Genomic DNA, 27,382 nt, shown 5'->3' with positions numbered 1-27,382 from the left:
TCCAAGTCCCTGCTCAGTGTGATAGTTGTATAATCTCAAAAAAATTAAAATGACTGCTATGGAATATAAAATATCTGCCCATTCTGATGACATCTTCTTGGGTATTTCTATGTTAAGTTCTTTTGGTGCATAGGGCAATGCTCCAACCAGTGGAGCTACCCAGTCAGGGCTCTATGTTAAGTTCTTTATTTTTATTTTATTTTTTTGCATTTATTTTTTTCATTATTGATTTTAGAGAAGAAGGGAGAAACAGAGATAGATAGAAACATTGATGAGAGAACATCAATTGGCCACCTCCGCATACCCCCCACTGGGGATCAGGCCCACAGCCTGGGCATGTGCCATTACTGGGAATTGAACTGGTGACCTCTTGGTGCATGGGTCAATGCTCAACCACTAAGCCACACCAGCCAGGCTATGTTAAGTTATTTAAATGTCAAGATAACAACCTGCTATAATCTTTTTTTTTTTTTATCTTAACCTGAATACATGTTTTTTCTTTAAATTTATATATAAGAAAGAGAGAGAGGGAAAAACATCAATGTGAGAGAAACATCAGTCACCTCTGTACTTACCCTGACCAAGGAGCAAACTCACAACCCAGGCATGTGCCCTGGCTGGGGATCAAATCTGCAAACTTTTGTTGTATGGGACCATGCTCTAGCCAACTGGTCCACCTGACCAGGGCAGCTTCCTGTAATCTTTTATGCAGTGTGTTATGTCTTCAACTATTGTAGTTTTGAGGTTGGAAATACAGCTATGTTAGCCTCACAGCCTATGGTCAAGAAGGATGTTCAGACCTATCTATGATACAGCAAAACACCTAATTAATTCCAATCAGTTCAGCCAAACAAGTAGCTGACTCAGTGAGGTATAAAATATTCTACCTCATGTTTGGCTAAATCTACACAGCAGGTTGATTCAATTGATCTGTCAAGTCATCAAAATGAACTATCCGGTAACACTAAGAGGACACACCTTTGAGATATATCTCTCTTCCTATCATGCTTTCTAGGTCTCATTCTCACCCATGTGCAAATAGTTACTTCTTGACACAATAAGAAAGTGTCTTCTACTGAGTCTCAGGTAAAATGGATCTTCTGTGTTTCAAGTTGTCACCATTTCCCTTTCTAATGTGTACAGTGTTGAAACATTGTTTTTTTTTCTAGCTCAGAATAAAGATGATGTTGAAATTTTCAGACATAAAGATTGCCAATTTTTATCCACTCACTGGGGTTGATAAAGACTGGCTATTGTGAGGGTAACAATTTTGGAATGCAAGAAAGCACAGAAAGACTGGTACCACATTGAGTTCTACTGAAGATGACTTGACATTGAATATAAATTATGCTTTGGTAATAATATTACTTTAATGTAATTTGGCTATTATTACTCTAAAAATAAATTTTACAGAATTTCTACATTTAACAAAGTGCTCTTGGCAAAAATACAAAAACTACATAGTGATCTAATTGATTAATCTAAAAATGGTAATGAAATACTTAAAATTTTTCATCAGTGATTAATCAACCCTTTGTAGCTATTTTTGCAAATATCTGAAAAGTAAAAGTAATATACTCACTAGTCCATTTTAAAGACAGACACTATTCCTATGAATTACTCACAGTACTTTTTTCTTTCAGTAGAAAGTCCCTTTGTAGCTTTCATCTTCAGTTTGTTAAAGAAAAACTTTTGTCACATACTGACATGAAAAAATCTATGCTGTACACCTGATACTAATATAAAAAATATTGCTTATAAATTGTAATTGAAAACTATAATAAAAAACACTAAAATTTTTTAAACCCTTATATATTTTATTCTAATTATTTCCTCCTGTCTTAATCCAATAGTGTTCAAACAAAATCAATAAGCATCCACGAGAAATTCAATGAACTCAAGTAATCTGCTAGATGAAGACAGAGGTATGAGCATAAATGAGATAAGAGTCCCTATCCTCACAAAGCTTACAATCTTGCTCACATAAATAGATGAAAATGTACATAAAATGATACAAAATATAACAAAAGTGCAAACTTTATAGTCAAACAAGAGATTGTACATCATGAACTGAAGGACTAGAGAAATTATTATGGACTTTTCACAGAAGTAGTTATATGAATAAGGATAAGTAGGATTTATAAAGATATGAAAGACTAACATGAACAAAAGCATTGTAGGAACACACAATATATATCAAATGCACAGTTTTACTAGGGTGTAAGACAGAAGTAGGGGAAATGTTAGGATATAATTTTAGAAAATAAATCTGGGTTGGCAGCAGATTGTAGAAGTGTTTAGTTAAAGCTTATAAATTGTATCCTATAGCAAATGACCAACAATTTAGGAATGTTGAATAGGGGAGTGATGTGATCAAGGAATTATACATATTAGTGGGACTGGATGGATGAGAGGACAAATATGGAATGTAATCAATATGCAGAAATGAGGCCATTAAGGCCTATGCTAGAATAGTAGAAGTTAGAATGGAAAAGATGCAATGAACATCGAATATGGGAGAATAGAAAATGAGTCTGAGGTATCAGTATGTTCACTTGGGATTGACCAATGTAGAAGTAGTATGTCAAGTCATCAAAATGAAGAAAGCTACAGAAATAAAGAAACGAAGGACCATGTGAAGAAGTTTGGGGAATTCTTTAATTTGTAGTACAGGAAAGTAATAGATCAATAAATATTATTTTCTTTATCCTTTCTATGCACGTGTGAATGTGCATACCCATGTGTATACACAAATATACATAGACACATATGCACTCTGAGAAAAAGAGATGGACAATCAGAACTCGATTGTTTAAATTTGTCCTCTGTCAGTTTAGTGACCCTGTGGACTGCTGGTAATCTGAATAAATGTTTTTAAGTAATAACATGATCTAGTAAAGTGAGAACCAGAGTCAAACAGATCTAGGTTCTAATTCCAGCTCTACCATTTGCTAACTGCCTAATCTTGGACTTCTTTGTGGCTTTCTTTTCTCATTTGTAAGAGGACAGTATCTGTTCTCTCTCTATATTGGGATATTGTAATGATGAATAAAATGTGAGTATTGAACAGATAAGCTTTTTAATTTTATCATATATATATATAAATGACCTTCTTCTGATTGCGGTTATACTTCAGCTTCCCCCTGTCAAGGTTATTAACATAAACTCATATACAAATTAATTATATCACTTTTATTTCCCTTAATGGCATATTAAGCTCTTTGAGGGTAGGGACAATATCTTAGGTTTTTCTGTATTTCCCTTACACTTTACCCTGTAAAGCACTCTGAACATTAAGAGTAACAAAGTATATATTTTACTTGGACCCTAATTTATTCTTTCAATATGTAACATAATTTAAAGGTAGCACTCAAACTCACATAATCCAGAAATTCTTAAAAATAAATACACAGTGAAAGTGCAACTCCTGGTAGTTTCACAACCCTATTTAAGTGGATTTTTATATAAATCTTAAAATTAATAACAAGGTATAAATTCAGAGTTATTAATGAAAATGAGTGTAGCTATATGTAGAAGTACAATGACAAAAGACCAGCTTTGGAATTGAAATGCATTGAAAAGATTTTAATTGACTTATACAGATTATTTTTTAAGGAGAATCATTGTTTTTTTCAGAACACAAAGGTAATATAATAAGAAATATCATCAAGGCACAATTTTAAAACCACAGCTGAAATATAAGTGGGAGTACCATTTTAAAAATGTGAATGTTAGAAAGTCAGAACACAGGCATTAGGGAGAAACCTTAATTTAATAAAATCTCCTATGAGAAAAAATATCTAAATACTTGACTCTAATGTTCAAAGCTTCCATATAACTTCCTAAAATATCCCCACAAACTTTTAAAATACAAAACTTGAAAGTACTTACTTCCACTTGGAATCAAATCTCTTTCTGGAATGAAGAGTTTATATCCATAGTGTTTTTCTAGGACATCTGGCAGTATTTCAAGAGCAAACTGCTCTTCTTCAGGATTGTCACAGCCTAAAGTATCTTGGTCCATTTTTGTGTAAGAGAGATAGGCATCATATTCCTTGTTGTCTTAAATATGCAGAACAACAAAAGGGTTGTACATGTTAGCAGGTTCCTTCAAGTACTAAAAATATATAACCACTAATAGGCTGGAATAAGCGCTGTAATCAGCAACTGTTGTTAGTAATTAGAAAAAATACGTCACCTGTCATGTTATAACAAATCCAGTACATTTCAACATAATATAGTCATATGATATGACCTGAAACTTTTATGTAATGGGCAGTAGTCAGGAAAGAATAATAGAGGGAATTAGTATTTGTAACTCTTGATAACTATACATATTTGTGATGCTCAGTGACGTATGAATGATTAGCTCAGTGTATCTGAATGCAAGACTAAATAGACCAAAGACATGGATTTGAATTTTTTTCTCTTCCAGTTGGCTTGGCTCTGTTACTTAGAAACAGACTATACCTAGTTGCACAAATATGTGCAAGAGATCCACGAGGAGCTGGGCTATAGAGTGTGGAAGATCGAAATAATCCAGCCTCACTCCTGGAGACACATACTCACAGCACATATCATAATTCCAGTTGGTTAGTGTCATCATCTTCTTATACAAAAGGCAGCTCATTACCAAATTTTAGAGACAGCAGCTGTGTTTTATACAAGTGCATTCCCCATTATTCTTGTTCAACCCATGGCCAACTAACTACAAGCTTCCAAAAGAAGCCTTTGTTTTGAAATATACATCCTTTCAGTATTGGCAAATTAGGTTTTCCCATTACACATTTAGCCAGAGAGTTAACTGTGCTTTGAGAATGTACACTTTTCCTTCTTTGCTGTATTGGTCCAGAGCCAACCTCTCCATATAAATTTTTTTTTCCTGAAAAATATTAATGAATATAGTTACTCAAGGTATAAGTTCCCATTGGTTTTAGAGAGGCCACATTGGAAAAGTTATAGTGCTTTTCAAAATTCCTTTATTTATAGAAAACTTATTATAAAAAAGTTAATGTAGTGAGCATAGACTTATATGGAATTATCAGTATTTATTAAACCTAGATATCTGCAAATAATATTTTTAAAAGACAGGCAAATATTTCAAGATTTGTTTTTAAAACACTTCGGTATTTTCCATTAAAACAGATCTGATTAGAATATAATTAAAACCTGACCAAAAGGTAATTTACAGAACAAAGCAGCCACTCCTCTATACCATTGATTATTTGGTTCTACCTGCAGAAGGAGGAACAAAGGATAAGCATATAAAGACATATAAATACCCTGCAACAGCAGTAGGCGTGACCCTCTGCCTATCTAGAGATACTTGAGACAGGGTTATGTTGTTCTGATTCTAGGAAGATTCCAGCCATCACCACCCTCACAAAAAAGGAAATCTGGTTACTTATGTTTAGATGGTACTTGAAGACAGAAGATTCACTTTAGCATGTCCACTGGCTGGAAAAGGCTTCATAAACCTTGGTTGGATTACTTGATTGCCTGGAAACAGATACCCATGAAGGGCTGCCCTGGATAGTTGAGATCATTTGGCTAACAAATGGGGCACATTCTGCTGTTATACATAAAAAACCATTTGGAAGACAGAATGTTCATATGCAATGCTAATGTAAGAACCTTCCCATAATCCTAGCACCTCTGCCCCTGTTCCAATCAAGCTTAGGATGCACCTGCAGGTCTTTGACTTTCTCCAGCTATAATTATGCACCTGGGACTTAGAGATGCCAATGGTACACAGCTGGAAGAGTAAAATAGGCCAAAGGACAGATTCATTCCTATAAGCAGAATGCATTTCATTGTTCCTGGAGGATAGTTTTGCTGCCTCAAACTCCATAATGTCCATAATGTCAGACTAGACCTTTTTTCCTCTGACTTTGATAACTTCTCTATCTCACAAACCCCCCTGAATTTAACTACTTCTTAATTCATTCAACGATGATTTATTGAACATATACTATGAACCAAGCATCTACAATAACTACCTGACTCTTTTACCTGACCAGGGCTTCTAGACTCTTGCCCCATTGCTTGTCCTGACTATGACTTTTGGCCTCCAACTATGACTAAACTTACATATTCCCAATCCAATCCTTGCTTGTTTAACTTTTTATCTTAGTTTAGGTGATGCTACAAAGATGTTCCTCTAGAAAAATATTGCTGTATTTGCATATCTCAGGTTAAGTTATGACAAAGGACATGGATGTCTTTGACACATGTTAACATCCAATGTGTCTAAATAATAATTTTCACCTAATATTCTAGAAGCACATTGTTCTTTGGAAAACAGTTGCTTCAGGTTTCAGTCACTTCCCTTTAAGACAAAGGTGAAGAACTTGTGGTGGATGGCCAAAGTAGAAAGAGAGCTCTCAAAGCTACCATGTCAGATATCCCAGAAGCTCTAGGATGCCAGCTAGAAAGCTAGTGACACAGATGCTACAGTTTAAAACAATGCACTTCAGCCTTATGTATATAGCCAATAAAACCTCATGAATAGCCACAGCTGTTGCTCACAAAAAGGAGCAAAATGGATAAAGCAAAATTAACAACATGATGCAAATAAGATTAACAGCAAGGCCTAAAAACTATTTTTAAACCAAATAGAAATTCAGCAACACCACTTTGCTAGGTAGGGCTAATGAGACTTTTTCTGTGTTAAACTGACTAAGCTCATCTGAGGAGCCAAAAAATAGAGCAAAATGCAGACAGACCATTCTTAAAAAAAAGGGCTCACATAGCGGTAACCACAGGTATGCAGTTCCCAATGAAAATAAAAGTTATGTGGAAGGAAACCAAACTGTCTGTGGATGAATTTTCTTGTCACGACTGTCCTTTCTTGTTTTAAAAGCTAATATTAATGCAGTTAACCATTAGGAAGCCATTTCTGTGTGCAACCCAGATCTTCCAGTGCTGTGCTAAACACAGTGCTAAATCCTTAGCTTCAAAAGTACAAAGACTGTGTGACTGTTGATTATTATAACCCTAGTGACTGCTACAGTGCCTGCATGTGTGTGTGTGTGTTTGTGTGTGTGTGTGTGTGTAGTGCTGATCCAGATAAAGAATAAAAGTAAATATATCATGCATAGTGTCTGCTACATAATAGACACTAAAGAAATATTTAATGACTGAATAACATAAAGGTCAAATAAATAAACAATCATTACTTGATAGATTGAAATAAAATTAATTATATAAAAAAATAGCTAAGAAGTCAGTTTGTTGGATATATTTTTATTAATAAAAAATCAGGCATTTTAATTTCAAGTCAAATAAAACATTTTTTCATATTGTTATTTTAACATTTTTTATGAAATAATATGCTTCTTCATGTCCTTTTGTTTATTTACTGCAGTCTTTGTGATTTCTCATTAGTTCATCTAGGTATTTACTTAGGAACACAATTAAAAATTGCCCCCCAAAAAGGCATTTTGATGGTGATACAGTAGGTGAAAGTTACACTCACCTCCTTCCAGGACCAAACTGGAATTACAACTAAATTATAGAACAATCAACCTAAATAACCAACTGAAGACTGGTTGAACAGTTCTTATAACCAAGGATTTACAGAAGAAGCCACATTGAGACTAGTAAGAAAGGTAGAGACCATTCCCACAGGCAGCAGGTGAGAATCTGGAGGGACATTTCAGCTGCAAAGTCTCTCTTTGAGGCGCAAGGAGTCTCAATCCAATGCTGGATCTGCATCTCAGAACACCATAACCATAAAAAGGCATCCACATAACATCTAGCTGTGAAAATCAGCAGGGATTCTGTCACCCAAGGAGTGACAGGAGTCTGCTAGAGAACCAGGCACATTCTTAAAGAGCCAGTGCACAAAATCTCATTCACAAAAATTCACTCTGAGCCCTGGTAGAGGGAGGGTGAAGTGGACTAGAGTACTGTGAGGACAGGCTGGGGTTTGTGGCTCTGGGGAGAGAGCTGAAGGGACAGCCACCAGAATCCCTGTACTGAGTACCTCTCCCACACTGCACATGCCATCTTTCTTGAGTGGAGTACTCCCCTCCATTTGGCATCATCCTTGGGGAACGCTGTTGCCTACCCTCTGGACTCAACCACCCCATGGAGCTCATGCCCTAAGGAGGAGTCAGTTGCCTGGGCCCAGGATCTACAGGTCTGGGTGGACTCAGAAGGTGTCAGTGACTGAGTTGTGTGGCTCTGGGATGGGCACGATTTCCCCCATCTTCTTGTAAGCCTGACCAGTGTCTTACCCTCACTGCGTTCCACTAGGTCCACCCTCCAGACTCTTGGTGTACCCACCCTCTGGACTACTGGTGGCCCCACCCTTTGAAGCTGGGGTACAGCACGAGGTGTGAGAAGAATCCAGGAACAGACTGAGTTGTGTGGCTCTAAGCAGGGGGGCATTTTCCCCTGGCACATTTGACCAGTGCAGAGACATCATTGCTTCACACAGCCAATTTTGGTAAAATTGGTCCTGATAAACACTGTTGGCTTCACCCTGATGACTCTCTGAGACCCCAACGAACAACAAATGTATGGGGACACCTGGTAGGTGGCATCTAGCCTTGGTGCACACTAGATCTTTTGCTGAGTAGCCTCAAACCCAGCACTGGCACCAAGTTTGACCTTGTATCAATCTGGTGAATACCACTCACATCTACCTAGTGACTCACTAAAACCTACCTCTTGCAACTCTAGTACCACCAGAGACGCAGGAACTGAACTTAAGAGGCAGCTGTGGGGCAGAAGCAGGTGAAGGTAGATATCAGAGTGCCTTGGGACTTTTGCTGACTTGTCTGAAGACTCAGTGCTGGTGGGAGCCCACCTTTCTGTGCAGCTTGGTACTTCTATGCACATCCAGGCCCAGCAGAGGCAACCTCAAACTGTGGATTTCTTTGTAGGTCCAAACAGGTTGACCAGGGCCAGTGCCAGGTATTGTCTGACATTGACTTGTACCACAGTCGCTCCCACAAGGAACTGGTATGAACACACCCAGTGGTGAGCTTCAGAAAATATCAGAACAGGCTCCAAATAGCTCCACAAGTGACACATCCAAAGGGAGATCTTGGCAGGCACCATACTGCTGAGGTGAGTTCTGCTTTGTGTAGTCAGCACCTGCACAGCAGATTGTATACTATAGTTGGGGCAAATCCTAACAGTCAACCAGCCTAAGGGAGGTTGATGTCACATATGAATGGACCAACAGCAGTCAAGATTTACTTACAACAGGATTGCTAATATAACCCGTGCAAGGGACATTCCTAGAGAGGCTAGCTCAGGTGATCAAAAAGATTGCACCACTGAGTCCCAAAGAACATCTACTACATAAAGCCACCATACCAAGCCTGGGAGACAAAGTAGATCTACCTAATACTCAGAAACAAACACAAAGAAATAGTCAAAATGCGGAGACAAAGAAACACGTCGTGAATGAAAGGACAAGAGAAATCTCCAGAACAAGAACTAAATGAAATGGAGGCAAGCAATCTACCAGATATAGAGTTAAAAAAATGGTTCTAAGAATGCTTAAGAAAGTTGGTGAGAACTGTAAAGTATGAAAAATTACATAGAAACTATAAAAGGAAACAGTCAGAAATGAAGAATACAATATCTGAAGTGAAGAATTCACTAAAATGAAAAAAAATATAGGTTACATGAAGGAGAGATATGAATCAGTGATTTGGAAGACAAGGTAGCAAACAACTCCCAATCAGAGCAACAAAAAGAAAAGAAAAAAAAAAAAAAAAACATATTAAAAAATGAGTATATCGCCCTGGCCAGTTTGGCTCAGCAGTTAGAGGGTCGGCCTGTGGTCTGGAGAGACCCGGGTTCAATTCCCGCTAAGGGCACGTACCTCGATTGCAGTTTGTCCCCGGCCCTAGTTAGGTTGTGTGGATGGCAACCACTCCATGTGTCCCTTTCACGTCCATGTTTCTCTCTCTCTTCCTCTCTTTCCCTTCCACTCTATCTGAACAAAATATCGAAAAAATGTCCTCGGTGAGGAAAAAAAAAAAGAGAAGAGTTTAAGGGACCTTTGGGACAACATGAAGTAGAACAACATCTGTATCATAAGGCTATCAATAAGAGAAGAGAGAGAGCAAGGGATTGAGAAACAACTTGAATAAATAATGACTGAAAACTTCCCTAACCTAGTGAAGGAAATGCACATAAGATTAGGAAGTGCAGGGAGTCCAAATCAAGATGAACTTGAATAAGTCAACATCAAGACACATCATAATTAAAATGTCAAAGGTTAAAGACAGAGAGAATATTAAAAACAGCAAGTGAAAAACAGTTAGTTACATGCAAGTAAGCCCCCAAAAGAATGTTGGCAGATTTTTTAACAGAAACATTTCAAGACAGAAGGGATTGGTACAGATTATTCAAAGTGATATAAAGCAAGGACCTGAAACAAAAATTAATTTACCCTACAAAACTATCTTTTAAAATTGAAGAAGAAATAAAGCATTTTCCAATGTACAAAAAGCTAAAAGGGTTTGTTACAACCAAACCAGTACTACAAAAAATGTTAAAGGGTCTTCTTTAAGAAGAAGAAAGAAGGAAAATAAAGAGTAACATAGTTATATAGAATCAAATAAAAATAAAAAGTACTTATCAATAATAAGTTTAAATGTAAATGCTTTAAATGCACTAATCAAAAGGCATAGGGCACCTGAACAGACAAGAAAACAAGACCCATATATATGCTGTCTATAAGAGATCAACCTCAGGACAAAACACACATACAGGATGAAAGTAAAGGGATGGATAAAAATTTTCCAAGCAAATGAAAAAAAAAAAAAAAAAAAAAAAAAAAAAAAAAAAAAAAAAAGCTGGTGTAGCAATACTCATATCTGACAAGATAGACTTCAAAACGAAGGCCATAAAAAGAGACAGAGAAGGTCATACATAATCTTAAAAGGAGCAATTAAACAAGAGGATATAACCCTGGTAAACTTATATGCACCAAATACGAGAGCACCAAAATATATTTAAAAACTTCTGGAGAATTTAAAGGGAGAGATCAATAGCAACACGATCATAGTGGGTGACATTAACATGCTACTGACACAACTGGATAGATCTTCTAGAAAAAAAAAATAAAATAACAGAGACACACAGTCCTTAAATGACAAACTAGATCAGCTGGACTTAATTGATATTTACAGAATATTTCACCACAAAGCTGCAGAATATACATTCTTGTCAAGTGCACATGGGACATTCTCGAAGTTTGACCACATGTTATGACACAAAGCACATCTCTACAAATTGAAGAAGATTGAAATCATACCAAGCATCTTCTCAGATCACAATGTCATGAAATGAGAAATCAATTACAACAAAAACAGTCAAACACATGAAGGCTAAATAGCATGTTATTAAACAATGAATCAGAGAGCAAGGAGATTAAGGAAGAAATAAAAAACTTCCTGGAAACCAATGAAAATGAACACACAACACAAAATCTGTGGGATGAAGCAAGAGCAATCCTGGAAGGGAAGTTCTAAGCACTACAGGCCGACCTCAGGACACAAGAAAAATCTCTAATAGACTATCTAACCTCTCAACTTAAAGAACTAGACAACAGCCCTGGCCAGTTTGGCTCAGCGGTTAGAGCGTCGGCCTGCGGTCTGGAGAGACCCGGGTTCGGTTCCCGCTAAGGGCACGTACCTTGGTTGCAGTTTGTCCCCGGCCCTGGTTGGTCGTGCGGGTGGCAGCCACTCGATGTGTCCCTTTCACATCGATGTTTCCCTCTCTCTCTCTTCCTCTCTCTCCCTCCCACTCTGTCTGTACAAAAAATGGAAAAATGTCCTCGGGTGAGGATAAAAAAAAAAAAAAAAAAAAAAAAAAAGAACTAGACAACAAATAAAAAGAAAATCCAAGAGCAAGTAGAAGGAAGGAACTAGTACAGATCAGAGCAGAAAAAAATGACATAGAGACCAAAAAAACAATTCAAAGGATCATAGAAACAAAGAGCTGGTTTTTCAAAAAGATAAACAGGACTGATGAACCCTTAGTTAGACTCACCAAGAGACAAAGAGAGAGAACACAAATACACAAAATCAGAAATTAAACAGGAGAAGTAACAACTGACATCACGGGGATACAAAAAATCGTCAATAATTACTATGAAGAATTATATGGCAACAAATTCAACAATCTAAGCAAAATGGACAAATTTCTAGAAACACATAATCTCCAAAAATTGGACCAGGAAGAGACAGAAAACTTGAACAGATTAATAACAACTAAGGAAATTGAAGAGGTAATCAAGACTCTCCCCAAAACAAAAACCCAGGAAAGGATGGCTTCACGGGGACGTTTTACCGAACATTCAGAAAAGAACTAACCCATTCTCCTCAAACTATTTCAAAAAATTCAAAAAGAAGTAAGATTTCCAAACTCATTTTATGAGGCCAGCATAATTCTAATTTCAAAACCAGAAAAAGACATTACGAAGAAAGAAAACTACAGGCCAATATCCCTGATGAACATAGAAGCCAAATTCCTGAACAAAATATTAGCAAATCGGATCCAGCAATACATCAAAAAAATTATTCACCATGACCAAGTGGGTATCATCCCAGGGATGCAAGGCTGGTACAACATTTACAAATCAATAAACGTGATACACCACATAAATAAAATGAAGAATAAAAACCACATGATCATATCAATAGATACCGAAAAAGCCTTCAACAAAATCTAGCATCCATTTCTGATAAAAACGCTCAGCAATGCAGGAATAGAGGAATCATATCTCGACATAATAAAGGCCATGTATGAAAGATCTACAGCCAACATCATACTCAATGGGCAAAAACTAAAAGCATTTCCTTTAAGAACAGGAACAAGACGAGGATGCCCACTTTCGCCACGCTTATTTAACATAGTACTGAAAGTCTTAGCCACAGCAATTAGACAGGAAGAAAAAATAGAAGGGATCCAAACTGGAAAGGAGGAGGTGAAACAGTCATTATTCACAGATGATATGATACTATAGGTAGAAAACCCCAAAGACTCCATCAAAAATTTCCTAGACTTAATAAATGAATTTGGCAAAGTAGCAGGATACAAAATTAATGTCAAGAAATCGATGGCATTCTTATACACCAATGATGAACTGACAGAAAGTTAAACTAAGAAATGATCCCATTTACCATTGCGGCAAAAAAAAAAAAAAAAAAAAAATAACCTAGGAATGAATTTAACCAAAGAAATAAAGGACCTATCCACAGAAAACTACAGGGAATTGAAAAAAGAAAAAGAGGAAGATATAAAAACGTGGAGGCACATACCTTGCTCATGGATTGAAAGAATTAACATAATTAAAATGTCCATAGTACCCAAAGCAATTTATACATTCAGTGCTATCCCCATCAAAATACCAACGACATACTTCACAGAACTAGAACAAATACTTCAAAAGTTTATATGGAACCTAAAAAGACCTCGAATAGCCACAGCACTCTTGATAAAGAACAAAGTAGGAGGGATCACATTACCAGAATTCAGGTTATACTACAAAGCCACTCTAATCAAAATAGCCTGGTACTGGCACAAGAACAGGCAGATAGACCAGTGAAACAGAACAGAGAACCCAAATGGACCCAAGGCAATATGCTCAATTAATATTTGACAAAGATGGCAAAAGCATACAGTGGAGTAAAGACAGCCTCTTTAATAAATGGTGTTGGGAAAATTGGACAGCTACATGCAAAAAAAATGAAACTAGAGTATCAACTTACACCATGCAAAATAATAAACTGAAAATAGATAAAAGACTTAAATGAGACTCATGAATCAATAAAAATCCTAGAAGTAACTGTTGGCCACAAAATTTCAGACATCATACACTGCAGCAGAATTTTCACTGATACATCAAATAAAGCAACAGAATCAAAGGATAAAATGAACACATGGAATTACATCAAACTCAAAATCTTCTGCAACGCAAAATATACAATCATCAAAACGGAAAGGCAACCCACTGTATGGGAGAGCATAATTACCAATGATATATCAGATAAGGGGTTAATTAACAATATATATGGAATGCTCATACAACTCAAGAAAAGGAAGACAAAGAACCCAATTAAATAATGGGCATACGAAATAAATAGACACCTCTCCAAACAGGACATACAAATGGCTAAGAGACATATGAAGAAATGCTCAACATCACTAATCATCAGAGAGATGCAAGTTAAAACAACAATGAGGTATCACCTCACACCTGTCAGAATGGCCGCCATCAACAAATCATCAAACAAGTGTTGGAGAGGGTGTGGAGAAAAGGGGACTCTAGTACACTGCTGGTGGGAATGCAGACTGGTGCAGCCACTATGGAAAACAATATGGTGTTACCTCAAACAATTATAAATTAAACTGCCATATGACCCAGTGATCCCACTTCTAGGAATATACCCTAAGAAGCCTGAAACACCAACCAGAAAGAATATATGTACCCCCATGTTTGTAGCAGCACTATTTACAATTGCTAAGATCTGGAAACAGCCCAAATGCCCATAAGTAGACAAATGGTTAAAAAAGCTGTGGTACATATACACAATGGAGTACTATGCAGCTGTAAGAAAGAAAGATCTCTTATCCTTTGAAACGACATGTAGAGACCTGGAAAGTCTCATACTAAGTGAAACAAGGCAAACAGAGAAAGACAAGTATCATATTATCTCACTTATTTGTGGAATATAATGAACATAACAGTCTGAGGAATGGGGTAGTCCCAGAGATGTGGAAGTGGGGTACAGACTGACAATCCGCAGAAGAGGTGGTGGGGGAGAGATAAACCACAGAACTTATATGCATGTATGCATGAACAATGTACATGGACAACAAATCTGGGCACAGGGGTGGGAGGGGGAAATCAGTGGGGAGAAAAGAACAAACATCTGTAACATAAATAAATTAATTAATAAAATAAAATAAAAAAAACTTCTGGAGGACTTAAATGGAGTGATCAATAGCAACATGGTCATAGTGGGTGACTTTAACATGCCACTGACACAACTGGATAGATCTTCTAGAGAAAAAATTAACAGAGACACACAGTCCTTAAATGAGCAACTAGAACACCTGGACTTAATTGATATTTACAGAACATTTCACCCCAAAGCTGTAGAATATACATTTTTCTCAAGTGCACATGGGACATTCTCGAAGATTGACCATATGTTATGACACAAAGTACGTCTCTACAAATTAAAGAAGATTAAAATCATATCAAGCATCTTATCAGATCACAATGGCATGAAACTGGAAATCAATTACAACAAAAACATGCAAAAACGGTCAAACACATGAAGGCTAAATAGCATGTTATTAAACAACAAATCAGTGACCAAGGAGACCAAGGAAGAAATAAAAAACTTTCTGGAAACCAATGAAAATGAACACACAACAACACAAAATCTATGGAACACAGTGAAAGCAGTCCTGAGAGGGAAGTTCATAGCACCACAGGCCTGCCTTAAGAAACAAGAAAAATTTATAATTGACTCTTTAACCCTACAACTTAAAGGAGTAGAATGAAAACAAAAACAAAAACCCAGAGCAAGTAGAAGGAAAGAAATAGTAAAAGTCAAAGCAGAAATAAATGACATAGAGACTAAAAAAAAAAAAAAACAGTTCAAAAGATCAATGAAACAATAGTGATGAAAAAGTTATTTCATGAAAATAAAAATGTGAACAAAGTTAGGGGAGCAATATTTATATTAGACAAAATAGACTTAATTTGTATTTATTTATTTATTTTTAATGAACATGTTATATTTTATTTATTTATTTATTTAATCCTCACCTAAGGACATTTTTGCATTTATCCTCAGATAGACCAGGAAGGAGAGAGTGAGGAAGACAGAGAGAGAAACATCAACATGAGAGAAACACGTCAACATGTTGCTACCCGCACAACCCCAACAGGGGTCAGTGACAAACTGCAACCGAGGTACATGCTCTTAGCGGGAACAGACCTGGGACTGTCCCATCTGTGGTCAGACCCTCTAACCGCTAAGCCAAACTCTCCAGGGCTTATTTTATTTTTTCCAACACTATTGATCCTCTCTAAGCTTTCTTCTACCTCCACCCAGCCTCTTCCCCCTCCACAATCACCACATCATTGTCCATGTCCATGATTCAAAGGCTATAATAAGAGACAAAGAAGAATATTCCATAATAATAAAAGGATCACTCCAACAAGAGCATACAACCCTTATAAACATTAATGCCCCCAACATAGGAGCACCTAAATGTATAAAATATATCCTGATGTACATAGAGAGAGAGATCAACAGAAATGCAGTCATAGTAGGGGATTTTAACACTCCACTGACATCAATGGATAGATCTTCCAGACAGAAAATTAACAAAGAAACAGTGGCCGTAAATGGCACACTAACTCAGACAGATTTAATAATATCTGCAGAGCATTTCACCCCAAAGCAGCAGAATATACATTCTTTTCTTTTTTATTTTATCTTCACCCTAGGACATTTTTGCATTTATCTTCAGATAGAGTGGGAGGAAGAGAGGGAAGAAGAGAGAGAGAGAGACATTGATGTGAGAGAGACACACCAAGTGGTTGCCACCCACATGACCCCAACTGGGTCCAGGGACAACATGAAACTGTGGTACGTGCCCTTAGTGGGAACTGAACCCAAGACTCTCTGGTCTGTTGGTCGACACTCTAACCGCTGAGCCAAACCAGCCAGGGCAGAATATACATTATTTTCAAGTGCACGTGGAACATTTTCTAGGATAGACCACATGTTAGGTCACAAAACAAGTCTTAATAACTTTAAGAAGACTGAAATCATATCAAGTATATTCTCTGTCCATAATGGTATAAAACTAGAAATCAATTAAAAAAAAGAAAAGAAAAGAAAAGAAAAACACACACACGGAGGCTAAATAACATGTTACTAAAAATGAACAGGTTAACAATGAGAACAAAGAAGTAATAAAAATATACTATGAAAATGTGAAAACAATAACCCAGAATCTATGGGACACAACAAAAAAATCCTAAGGGGGAGATCATAACATTAGAGGCCTACCTCAAGAAATAAGAAAAATATCAAATAAATAATCTAACCTTATACCTAAATGAAGTAGAAAAACAACAACAAACAAAGATAAAAGTGAGTAGAAGGAAGGTAATGATAATTATCACAGCAGAAATAAGCAAAATAAAGCCTACAAAAATAAAGATCAATAAAACCAAGAGCTGTTATTTTAAAAAGATAAACAAGATTAATAAATCTTTAACCAGACTCAGGAATAACAAAAGAGAAAGGACCCAAATAAATAAAACCAGAAATGAAGAGGAGTAGTGACTGCTGACACCACAGGAATACAAAGGATCATAAGAATATTTTATGAACAAATATATTTCAAACAATTTGGACAATCTAGAAGAAATGGGTAAATTCCTAGAAACATACAATCACCCAAAACTAAATCAGAAATAAACAGAAATGCTGAGCAGACCAATTACAACCAATGAAATTGAAGGAATAATTTAAAAACTTCCAAAAAAAAAAAAATCTTGGACAAGATACCTTCCTGGGGGAATTTTAACAAACATTCAAAGAACTAACACCTATCCTTCTCAAACTTTTAAAAAAAGAATTCAGGAAGAGGGAAGACTGCCAAGCCAATTTATGATGCCAGGATTATCCTAATTTCAAAACCAGATAAAGATCCTACAAAGAAAATAATTATAGAACAATATCCCTGATGAACATAAATGTGAACTCCTCAACAAAATATTAGCAAACTGAATCCAGCAATACATTAAAAAGATTATACACCATGACGAAGTGAGATTTATCCCTGAGATTCAAGGTTGGTACAATACTTGTAAATCAATTAACATAATACACCACATAAACAAAGTGAAGTATAAAAATAATATGATCGTATCAATAGATGCAGAAAAAGCATTTGACAGAATCCAGCACCCATTCATGATAAAAACTCCCAGCAAAGTAGGAATGAGGCAGTATACCTCAACATAATAAAGGCCATATGTGACAAACACACAAAAAAAATCATACGCAATGAACAAACCTAAAAGTATTTCAATGAATATCAGAAACAAAACAAGGATGTCTGCTTTTACCACTTTTTATTTGACGTAGTATAAGAACTCTTAGCCACAGCAATGAGAGAAGAAATAAAAGGCTCCAAATTGGAAAGAAAGAAGTAAAACTGTCATTATTTGCAGATGACATGATACTGTATATAAATACTGAATCTTTGTATAAAGAACTACAAAGATTCCACCAAAAACACATACTGGAACTGAGAAATGAATTTAGTAAAGTAGCAGATTACAAAACAAACATCCAGAATTCACTTGCACCAATAGTGAACTATCAAAAAGGGAAACTAATAAAAAAAATCCCACTTATATTGCATAAAAAGAAAAACGCCTAGAAATGAATTTAACCAGGGAGGTAAACAACCTGTATTCAGAAAATTATAAGATACTGAAGAACAAAATTGAAAAAGACACAAATAAGTGAAAGAATATACTGTATTCCTGGATAGAAATAATTAAAACCATTTAAATGTTTATAAGACAAAAAACAATCTATAGATTCAATGCAATTCCTATTGAGACACTGATGACATATTTCATAGCACTAGAATAAATATTCTAAAAATTTATATGGGACCACAGTAAAAGGTCCCAAAGAGCTACTAAAATCTTGAGAAAAAAAGAATAAATTTAGAGGTATTACACAACCTAATATCAAATAATATTACAAGGTCATAGTAATCAAAAAAAGATGTCACTTATATAAAAGCAGACATATACATCAATGGAATAGAATGTCAATCCCAGAAAAAAACCTATACCTATATGGCCAATTGATATTTGATAAAGGAGGCAAGAGCATACAATGGTGTTATGACAATATATTCAATAGACTGTGTTGGAAAAATAGGACAGATACATGCAAAAAAATACACTAACTTTTTATACCATAGACAAATTAAACTCAAAATGGATTAAAGACATAAATGTAAGACTTAATACTAAAAATCAAAAAAAAAAAAAATTATAGGCAGTAAGTTCTTATATATTTCTCTGATATATGGTTTTTCTGATATATCTCTTTGGGCAAGGGAACCAAAAGAACAAATACACAAATGGGACTACATCAAACTAAAAAAAACAAAACAAACAAACAAAAAACAAAGCAAAGAAAACAATCAATAAAATGAAAAGAAAACCTACTGAATGGTAGAACATATTCACCAATCATATACCAGATAAAGGGTTAATATTCAAAATTTATAAAGAATTCATATAAATCAACCCCCTAAAAACAAACTATCCAATCAAAAAATGGTCAAAGGACCAAATTTGACATTTCTCAAAAGAGGACATTTAGATGGCCAATAAACATATGAAAAGATGCTCAAACTAAGTAATCATCAGAGAAATGCAAATAAAAGTCTACTAAGATATCACTTCACACCTGTCAGAATGGCTATAATCAATAAATCAACAAACAACAAGTGTTGGAGAGGATGTGGAGAAAAGGGAACCCTCACATGCACTGTTGGTGGGAATGCAAATTGGTGCAGCCACTGTGGAAAACATGGAGTCTCCTCAAAAAGCTAAAAATGGAACTATCTTATTTTTCAGCAATTAAACTTCTGGGTATATATCCAAAGGAACCCAAAACACTAATTTGAAATAATATATGCACCTCTATTGTTCATTACAGAATTATTTATAATAGCTAAGCTGTGGAAGCATCCCAAGTGCCCATTAATAGATTAGTGGATAAAAAGGATGTGGTACATATATACAATAGAATATTACTTGGCCATAAAATAGAATTATATCTTACCATTTGCAACAGCATAGGTGGACTTAGAGGTTATTATACTAAGTGAATAAGTCAGTTAGAGCAAAACAGACACTACATAATTTCACTTATATGTGGAATCTAAAGAACAATATAAATGAACAACAAAAACAAAACAAAACAAAACAAAAAAACAGACTCATAGATACAGAGAACATACTGATAGTTTCCGGAGGGGAGGAAGGGTAGGTTAGAGTAGTACCTATTGGAAGCAAGAAAATAATCACGAGGATATAAATTATAACATAGGAAATATATTCAATATTATTGTAATAACTATGTATGGTGCATGCTGAGTACTGGAACTATCAGTGGGAACTCTTTGTAAAGCATACAATTGGGTATCCACTCTGCTGTACATCTGGAACTAATACAAAATAATACCAAATGTAAACTGTAACTTAAACATTTTTAAATAAAAAATAAAAATACATTAAAAAAATAAAACAAAAGAGAAAGCAGTTTTATATGAACTCTCAGTAAATGCTACTATAGATATGAATCAGAGAAAACATGAAGAAAGTATATATGGGTAAAACTAAGAGGTGTCTAAGAGGTGCCAAAATATTTGAATAAAGAAATGAAAAAATTCAATAGATTATCTAGCTGATATTTGACATCATGAAACTGAATATTTCTAAGAGATTTAATACAGATTTATTCATCCTCACTGTATACCTGTGGACGTTACAGTATTCAATTCAGCTAGTACAGTGATTGTGTACATTTAAGGTATAAGTCTCCATGTAGGGAAAGTCCTTGAAGTCTCCCCTCAACACATTGCATTTTCCCCCTTAAAATAATTGGTTTGTAATCAAAACACAAAATTTTCTAGTCAATATATTCTACCTTACTTGTCATTTTGACCACAATGGAGATATGGATGCCAAATGGAATATTTGATCCCTGAAATATTTTATGATATTAGCATGAATTTATTCTTATAAATATGTATTACAACTGATTGGTTAGTCTGAATTATTGGGCATGGGTAATGAAATAAATTAATTATTAAAGATTAACAATAAATTACATCATCTCTTACAGAGAGAGTTAGTAAATCACATAATTACGACTCAAAACAAATGAATTATAGTAACCTTCCTTTCATATTCTTTCATATAGACAATGCATCTTTTCCATTCCCAATAGGATGCTTTAGCCACTTATTGGCACCTGGGAACCACTGACATTTTTCTCAGTAGCATATTTTATCTAGTTATTTTATGTGCACAGGAAAGAACTCAGGTTTTTAAATATTGATTGCTGTATATAAAAACTGAGGGAAAGTGACCAAATTTTCATATATATATATATATATATATATATATATATATATATATATATAGTTAGATCATAATTAGGATCAAAACAGGCCCCAATTTCTCATTTTGAAGATATATTTTAATGAGCGTTTATAAATCAGGGTTTAATGGGGTACTGTACTGGTTGAGTAAATACACTACTTTGATTATGAGCATGGGTATGTACTCATTAAACAGCATTTCTCTAATATACTGTGAAAACATAAAAGTCCATTAAAACACATTCATATCATTGTTTACAAAATAGTAACAATAAAATCTAAATGAAAGATTCCTCAAAAATGTTGATGTTACAGACCACTCTGCCCTTCTTCTAATACTATAAAAATAAAACAAAATGCTTTGCTTTATACTCATCTACTTTGAGGTAAGACTGTGATCTCAAGATAACAAAAGCTCTAATCTTCACTATTTAAATGCAATAAAACTAAGAACTAAACCTGCCTTTTTAAAAGTAATGACTTTTAAAGTAGTTGGACTTGTTTTTTTAAAAAAAAATATGTTTTTATTGATTTTTTAGAGAGTGATAGAACATTGATGTAAAAGAGAAACATTGATCCTCTGCCTCCTGCATGCCCCCTACTGGGAACCAAGCCTGAAACCCCAGGATATGCCCTGACCAAGAATCGAAACTGGACCTGTCAGTCCATGGGAGGATGCTCAATCCACTGAACCATACCAGTCTGGCTGGACTTCTTTTTATCTTAGCTTACTCAAGACATTCCACATATATGTTTCAAGGCTTACAGTAGTTTGTGGGTGAGGATTTTATATATAAGGAGTGACATGCCATGATCTCTTAATGGTATTGATTGGAAACATCAATTTGTTATTTTGAAAAAATTAAATCATCCTTGAATGTTCAAAGAAACAAGGCTCAAAGCAATGGTTTATTGATATTAAAGATTCATAAGATTTTCAACGAGCATAAATGGAAAGCATAAGAATATTATAGACCACATTCTAAATTTATATCCTTTAAAGTCACCTTTGAGAATGGTACCACAATTATCCAAAATATGTGAGACAAGTGTACCATGAGCATTTAAAAGAGTATCTCCATAGCTTTAATTAATTTTGTCAATGATTTGCTTGTTTTTTTTTTTTTTTTTATGTCAAGAATGGCTAAGGGAAATCCATACAGTTTTCCATAGTGGTTGTACCAGTTTACATTCCCACCAGCAGTGAATAAGAATTCCTTTTTCCCTACAACCTCTCCAATACTTATTATTTGTATTGTTGAAAATAACCATTCTAACAAGTGTGAGGTGGTATCTCATTGTAGTTCTTTTCTTATTTTTTATTGAATTTACCGTGGTGACATTGGTTAATAAAATTATAGAGGTTACATGTATACAATTCTATAATACATCATGCGTATATTGTATTGTGTGTTCTCATGTGTAAAATATAATAAACAAAATAAAATAAACTAACAAACAAAATAGAAATAGACTTATAGATAAAGAACAGACTGACAGCTGTCAGAGGGAAGGTGGGTTGCAGGACTGGGAAAAAAATGTGAAGATATTAAGAAAGAAAGCTCTCATAGTCACAAACAATAGCATGTTGATTAATGGAGGAAAAGGGAGGGTAGAAGAGAGGATAGGGAGGATGAATGGTGATGAAAGGAGTCTCCTAGTTTTGATTTGCATTTCCCTAATAGCTAGTGAAGTTGAATATCTTTTCATACATCTGATGGCCATTTATATGTCTTCATGGGAGAAGTGTCTATTCAGATCCTCTGCCCATTTTTAATTGGACTGTTTGTTTGGTATTGAGATGTATAAGTTTTTTATATATTTTGGATATTAATTCCTTGTAGAAGTTGTTATTTGCAAATATCTTCTCACATTCAGTTGGTTATTTTTGTTTTGTTGGCATTTATTTTGCTGTGCAGAAGCTTTTTAGTTTGATATAGTCCCACTCATTTTTTTTGCCTTTTCTTTTTTCCAATTTATCTTTTATTGTTGATGATATTATAGATGTCCCAAATTTCCCCCACTTTGTCCCCCACCATGCAGCCCACAACACACCCCAGGCCTTCCACACACTACTGTCTATGCCCAAGGGCTATTCATATAAGTTCTTTGGTAAATCTCTTCTTATCACCTCAAGCCCCCCTGGGATTGGTCAGTCTGTTCTACACATCCATGCCTCTGAATCTATTTTGTTTGTTATTTTATTTTGTTCATTAGATTACAAATATAAGTGAGATCATGTTATATTTGTATTTCTCTGATTTTGTTATTTTGCTTAACATAATAATCTCTTTCTTCCCTTGTCTTTGAGGTCAAATTCCTAAAATCTACTCTGAGACCAAAGTATATAAATTTTGTAGCTATATTTTCTTCTATGTAATTTATTATTTCAGATCTTATATTTAGGTTTTTATCCATTTAGAGATAATTTTGTATATGGGGACAAACTGTAATCTAGTTTTCTTCTTTTCCATGTGGCTTTCTAATTTTCCCAGCCCCATTTATTGAAGAGGCTTTCTTTTCTCCATTGTAGGCTTTTGGATCCTGGAAGAGCCACCATGGAAAGCATATGAAGGTTCCTCAAACAATAAAGAATGGAGTTACCATATGACCCAGAAACCCCTCCTCTGGGTACCAACCTGAAAATTTTAATATTTTTTTGCAAAGATATATACACCCCTATGTTCATTGCAGCATTATTTTCAGTGGCCAAAATATGAAAACAACTAAAATGTCCTTTGATAGAGGATTGAATAAAGAAGATGTGGTACACATATACTATGGAATACTACTTAGCCATAAGAGAAGATAAAATACTACCATTTGCTTGAAATACTACCATTACAACATGGATGGACCTCAAAAATATCATGCCAAGCAAAATAAATCTGAAAGAAAAAGTCAACAACCATATGATTTCATTCATATGTGGGATATAAAATTGAAAGCAACAAATGAACAAACAAGAAAAACAAACAAACAAAAACTCATACAGTACGGTGGTTACCAGAGGAAAGGGGAAGAGTGGGAAGTAAAAGGTAAAGGGGATCAAATATAAATATGCTTTTAAATTGATTTTTAGGGAGAGATAGAAATGTCAATGTGAGATAGAAACATCCATCAGCCGCTTCTTGCACACCCCCTAATGGGAATTGGGCAGGCAATCCAGGAATGTGCCTTGACCAAGAATTGAAACAGGACCTCTCAAACCATTGGGCAGAATGATGCTAAATCAACTGATCCACACTGTCCAGGCAAGGAAATCAAATATACGGTGACCAAAAATGATTTGACTTTGGGTGATGAGCACACAATGCAATATACAAACCATGTATAATAGAAATGTATAATAAAACCTTATATAGGTGAGATTCCAAAATGGCGGCAGAGTGAATGGAAGTTACACAGACCATCTCCCAGGACCAAACTGAAATTACAACTAAAATAAAGACAAATCCTTGGAAAAAAGCAACAGAAAAGCAGCAGGACAGGACCATATAACCAGGGACACTGGTACGATCTGCGGAAGAGTGAGAAGGTGGCGGGCTGGGAACCCACAGAGAGCAGCGGCCTTAGCTGTGAGCAGCGCCTGTGAGGTTACACTCCCAAGTGGCTCGACAGCACAAAGCATGGACAGACACTAAAATAGACACAGCCACTCACCTTGAGCTCAAGCAGAGGGAGGGCGGACCAGACTAGAACTGTGTGGGGACACTCAGGATTTGGAGGGCGCTCAGAGATTTGGCTGAATTGCAGCCACTCAGGAGAGTGGTCATATTACTCATTCCCAGGGATCTGGGGAGAGGCGGAGGCCCCTCCCTCAGAGAGTCAACACCACCAGGTGGCAATTGAAATGCAAATTGAGGCTCATTAACAACCAGCATCTGCCCCACCCTCAGTAAACCCCCTTAAACTGAACACCTGAGGAAGTTTTTCATTCAACTAACAAGCCAAGGCTCTTCAAGTAACTGGGACTAATATCTTCCAGGCAAAAACTAGAGAATAAGTGCACCATTCCTGGTCTAGCAACTCTAACCAGGAAAGTAAGACTTGACAGTGGGGTTTAACGTGGGTCCTCCCATGCTCCTCCAAACCCAGTAGAGGGTGCCACAAACAGCAGAACAACAATACCCACAGGGAAAATTTGACAGGCTCCAAAATGGTGAAACAAAGAAACAAATCCCACATGAAAGAATAAGAGACCTCTACCAAAGATGAGATAAATGAGGTGAAGTTAAGCAAGTTAACAGACTATAATTCGGAGCCATGATCTTGAGGAACATCAACAGCATGTGTAAGGACATGAGCACCATGAGTAAAGACATAGAAATGTTGAAAATCAACCAGTTAAAAATTAAAAACCACAAAGAACAAATGAAGAATGACATAACAGAATTAAAGAACACATTGGAAGGTCTAAACAGCAGAGTAAAGGAAGCGGAGGACCGGATCAGTGAATTAGAAGACAGGGTAGAAAAAATCAACCAATCAGAAAGTCAAAAGAAAAAAGAACAATTAAAAACAAAACAAAACAGGAAGACACCTAAAGAGAACTGTGGGACAACTGGAAACGTAATAATATTCACATCATAGGGGTCCCCGAAGAAGAAGAAAATGAGAAAGGGTTAGAGAATATATTTAAAGAAATAGTGACAGAAAACTTCCCTAATTTGATGAAGGAAGAAGGCATTCAAGTTCAAAAAGCACAGAGAGCCCCAAATAAGAAGAACCCAAACAGGCCAACACCAAGACATATAGTAATCAAAATGCCAAAAATTAAAGACAAAGAGAGAATCCTAAAAGCAGTAAGAGATAAGCAACAGGTTACCTACAAAGGACACCCCATAAGGCTCCCAGCTGACTTCTCACAAGAAACACTACAGGCCAGAAGGGAATGGCATGAAGTAATCAAGGTCATGATAAACAAGGATCTGAATCCAAGACTACAATACCCAGCAAGGCTATCATTCAAAATAGAAGGTCATCTAAAGAGCTTCTCAGACAAAAAGAGGCTAGCTAAGGGAATACATTAGCACCAAACCAGCACTGCAAGAAATGTTAAAAAGACTGCTGTAATTAGTAGGAGAAATAGGAAGAAAAATAGAACCACACTAAACAAAAATGGCAATAAATAAGTACATATCAATAATCACCTTAAATGTAAATGGACTGAATGCTCCGATAAAAAGACACAGAGTAGCTGATTGGATAAGAAAGCATGACTCAACTATATGTGGTTTACAAGAGAGCCACCTCACAACAAAAAACTCACATAGGTTGAAAGTAAAGGGATGGAAAAAAATCTTCCATGAAAACAGAAAAAAAAAACAAAAAACAAAAAACACTGCGGTAGAAATACTCATGTCTGATAAAATAGATTTCAGAATGAAGGCCATAACTAGAGACAAAGAAAGCCACTACATAATATTAAGGGGATCTATCCTACAGGAAGATATAACCTTGGTAAACATATATGTAACCAATATAGAAGCACCAAAATATATTAAAAATGTTCTGGAAGACTTTAACAGAGAAATCAATAGCAATGCAATAATAGCAGGAGACTTCAACATCCCGCTGACATCACTGGATAGATCCTCTAGACAAGAAATTAGCAAGGAAACAGAGACTCTAAATGAAGCACTAGAAAAAATGGATTTAATAGACATCTACAGAGAATTACACCCCAAAACAACAGAATTCACATTCTTCTCAAGTGCACATGGGGCATTCTTAAAGATAAATGACATGTTAGGACACAAACTGAGTCTCTACAAGTTCAAGAAGATTGTAATCATATCAAGAATCTTCTTAGATCACAAAGGCATGAAACTAGAAATCAATTGCAACAAGAACATACAAAGACATTTGAACACATGAAGGCTAAATAGCATGTTACAAAAGAACAAATGGGTTAGCGAGAGGATCAAGGAATAAATTTAAAAAATTCAGGAAAACAAGAAAATGAACCCATAACAACACAAAATCTATGGGATGCAGCAAAGCAGTTCTGAGAGGGAAGTTCATAGCACTACAGGCCTACCTCAAGAAGCAAGAAAATTTTCTAATAGCCTATTTAACCTCACAACTTAAAGAACTAGAATGAAAACAATAGGAAAACCCCAGAAGAAGTAGAAGGCAGGAAATAGTAAAGATCAGAGCAGAAATAAAAGAC

The 27,382-nt window shown here is 35.6% G+C and overlaps 1 protein-coding gene across 1 annotated transcript in view; it reads right to left on the bottom strand.

Annotated features, from left to right (window-relative positions):
• IL1RAPL2 (interleukin 1 receptor accessory protein like 2) overlaps nucleotides 1–27,382 on the bottom strand; it is a 1,440,342-nt gene that overhangs the window by 10,141 nt on the left and 1,402,819 nt on the right. The window contains exon 9 of the mRNA XM_036270972.1: nucleotides 3,892–4,062. Coding sequence (XP_036126865.1) covers nucleotides 3,892–4,062 — 171 coding nt within the window. The remainder of the gene's footprint in view (nucleotides 1–3,891; nucleotides 4,063–27,382) is intronic.

The sequence above is a fragment of the Molossus molossus genome, unplaced genomic scaffold, assembly GCF_014108415.1.
Source record: "Molossus molossus isolate mMolMol1 unplaced genomic scaffold, mMolMol1.p scaffold_m16_p_2, whole genome shotgun sequence".
In the NCBI taxonomy this organism is placed as follows: domain Eukaryota; kingdom Metazoa; phylum Chordata; class Mammalia; order Chiroptera; family Molossidae; genus Molossus; species Molossus molossus.
Note: the sequence above shows the minus strand (reverse complement) of the source record. Positions and strands in the feature narration are given on the sequence as shown.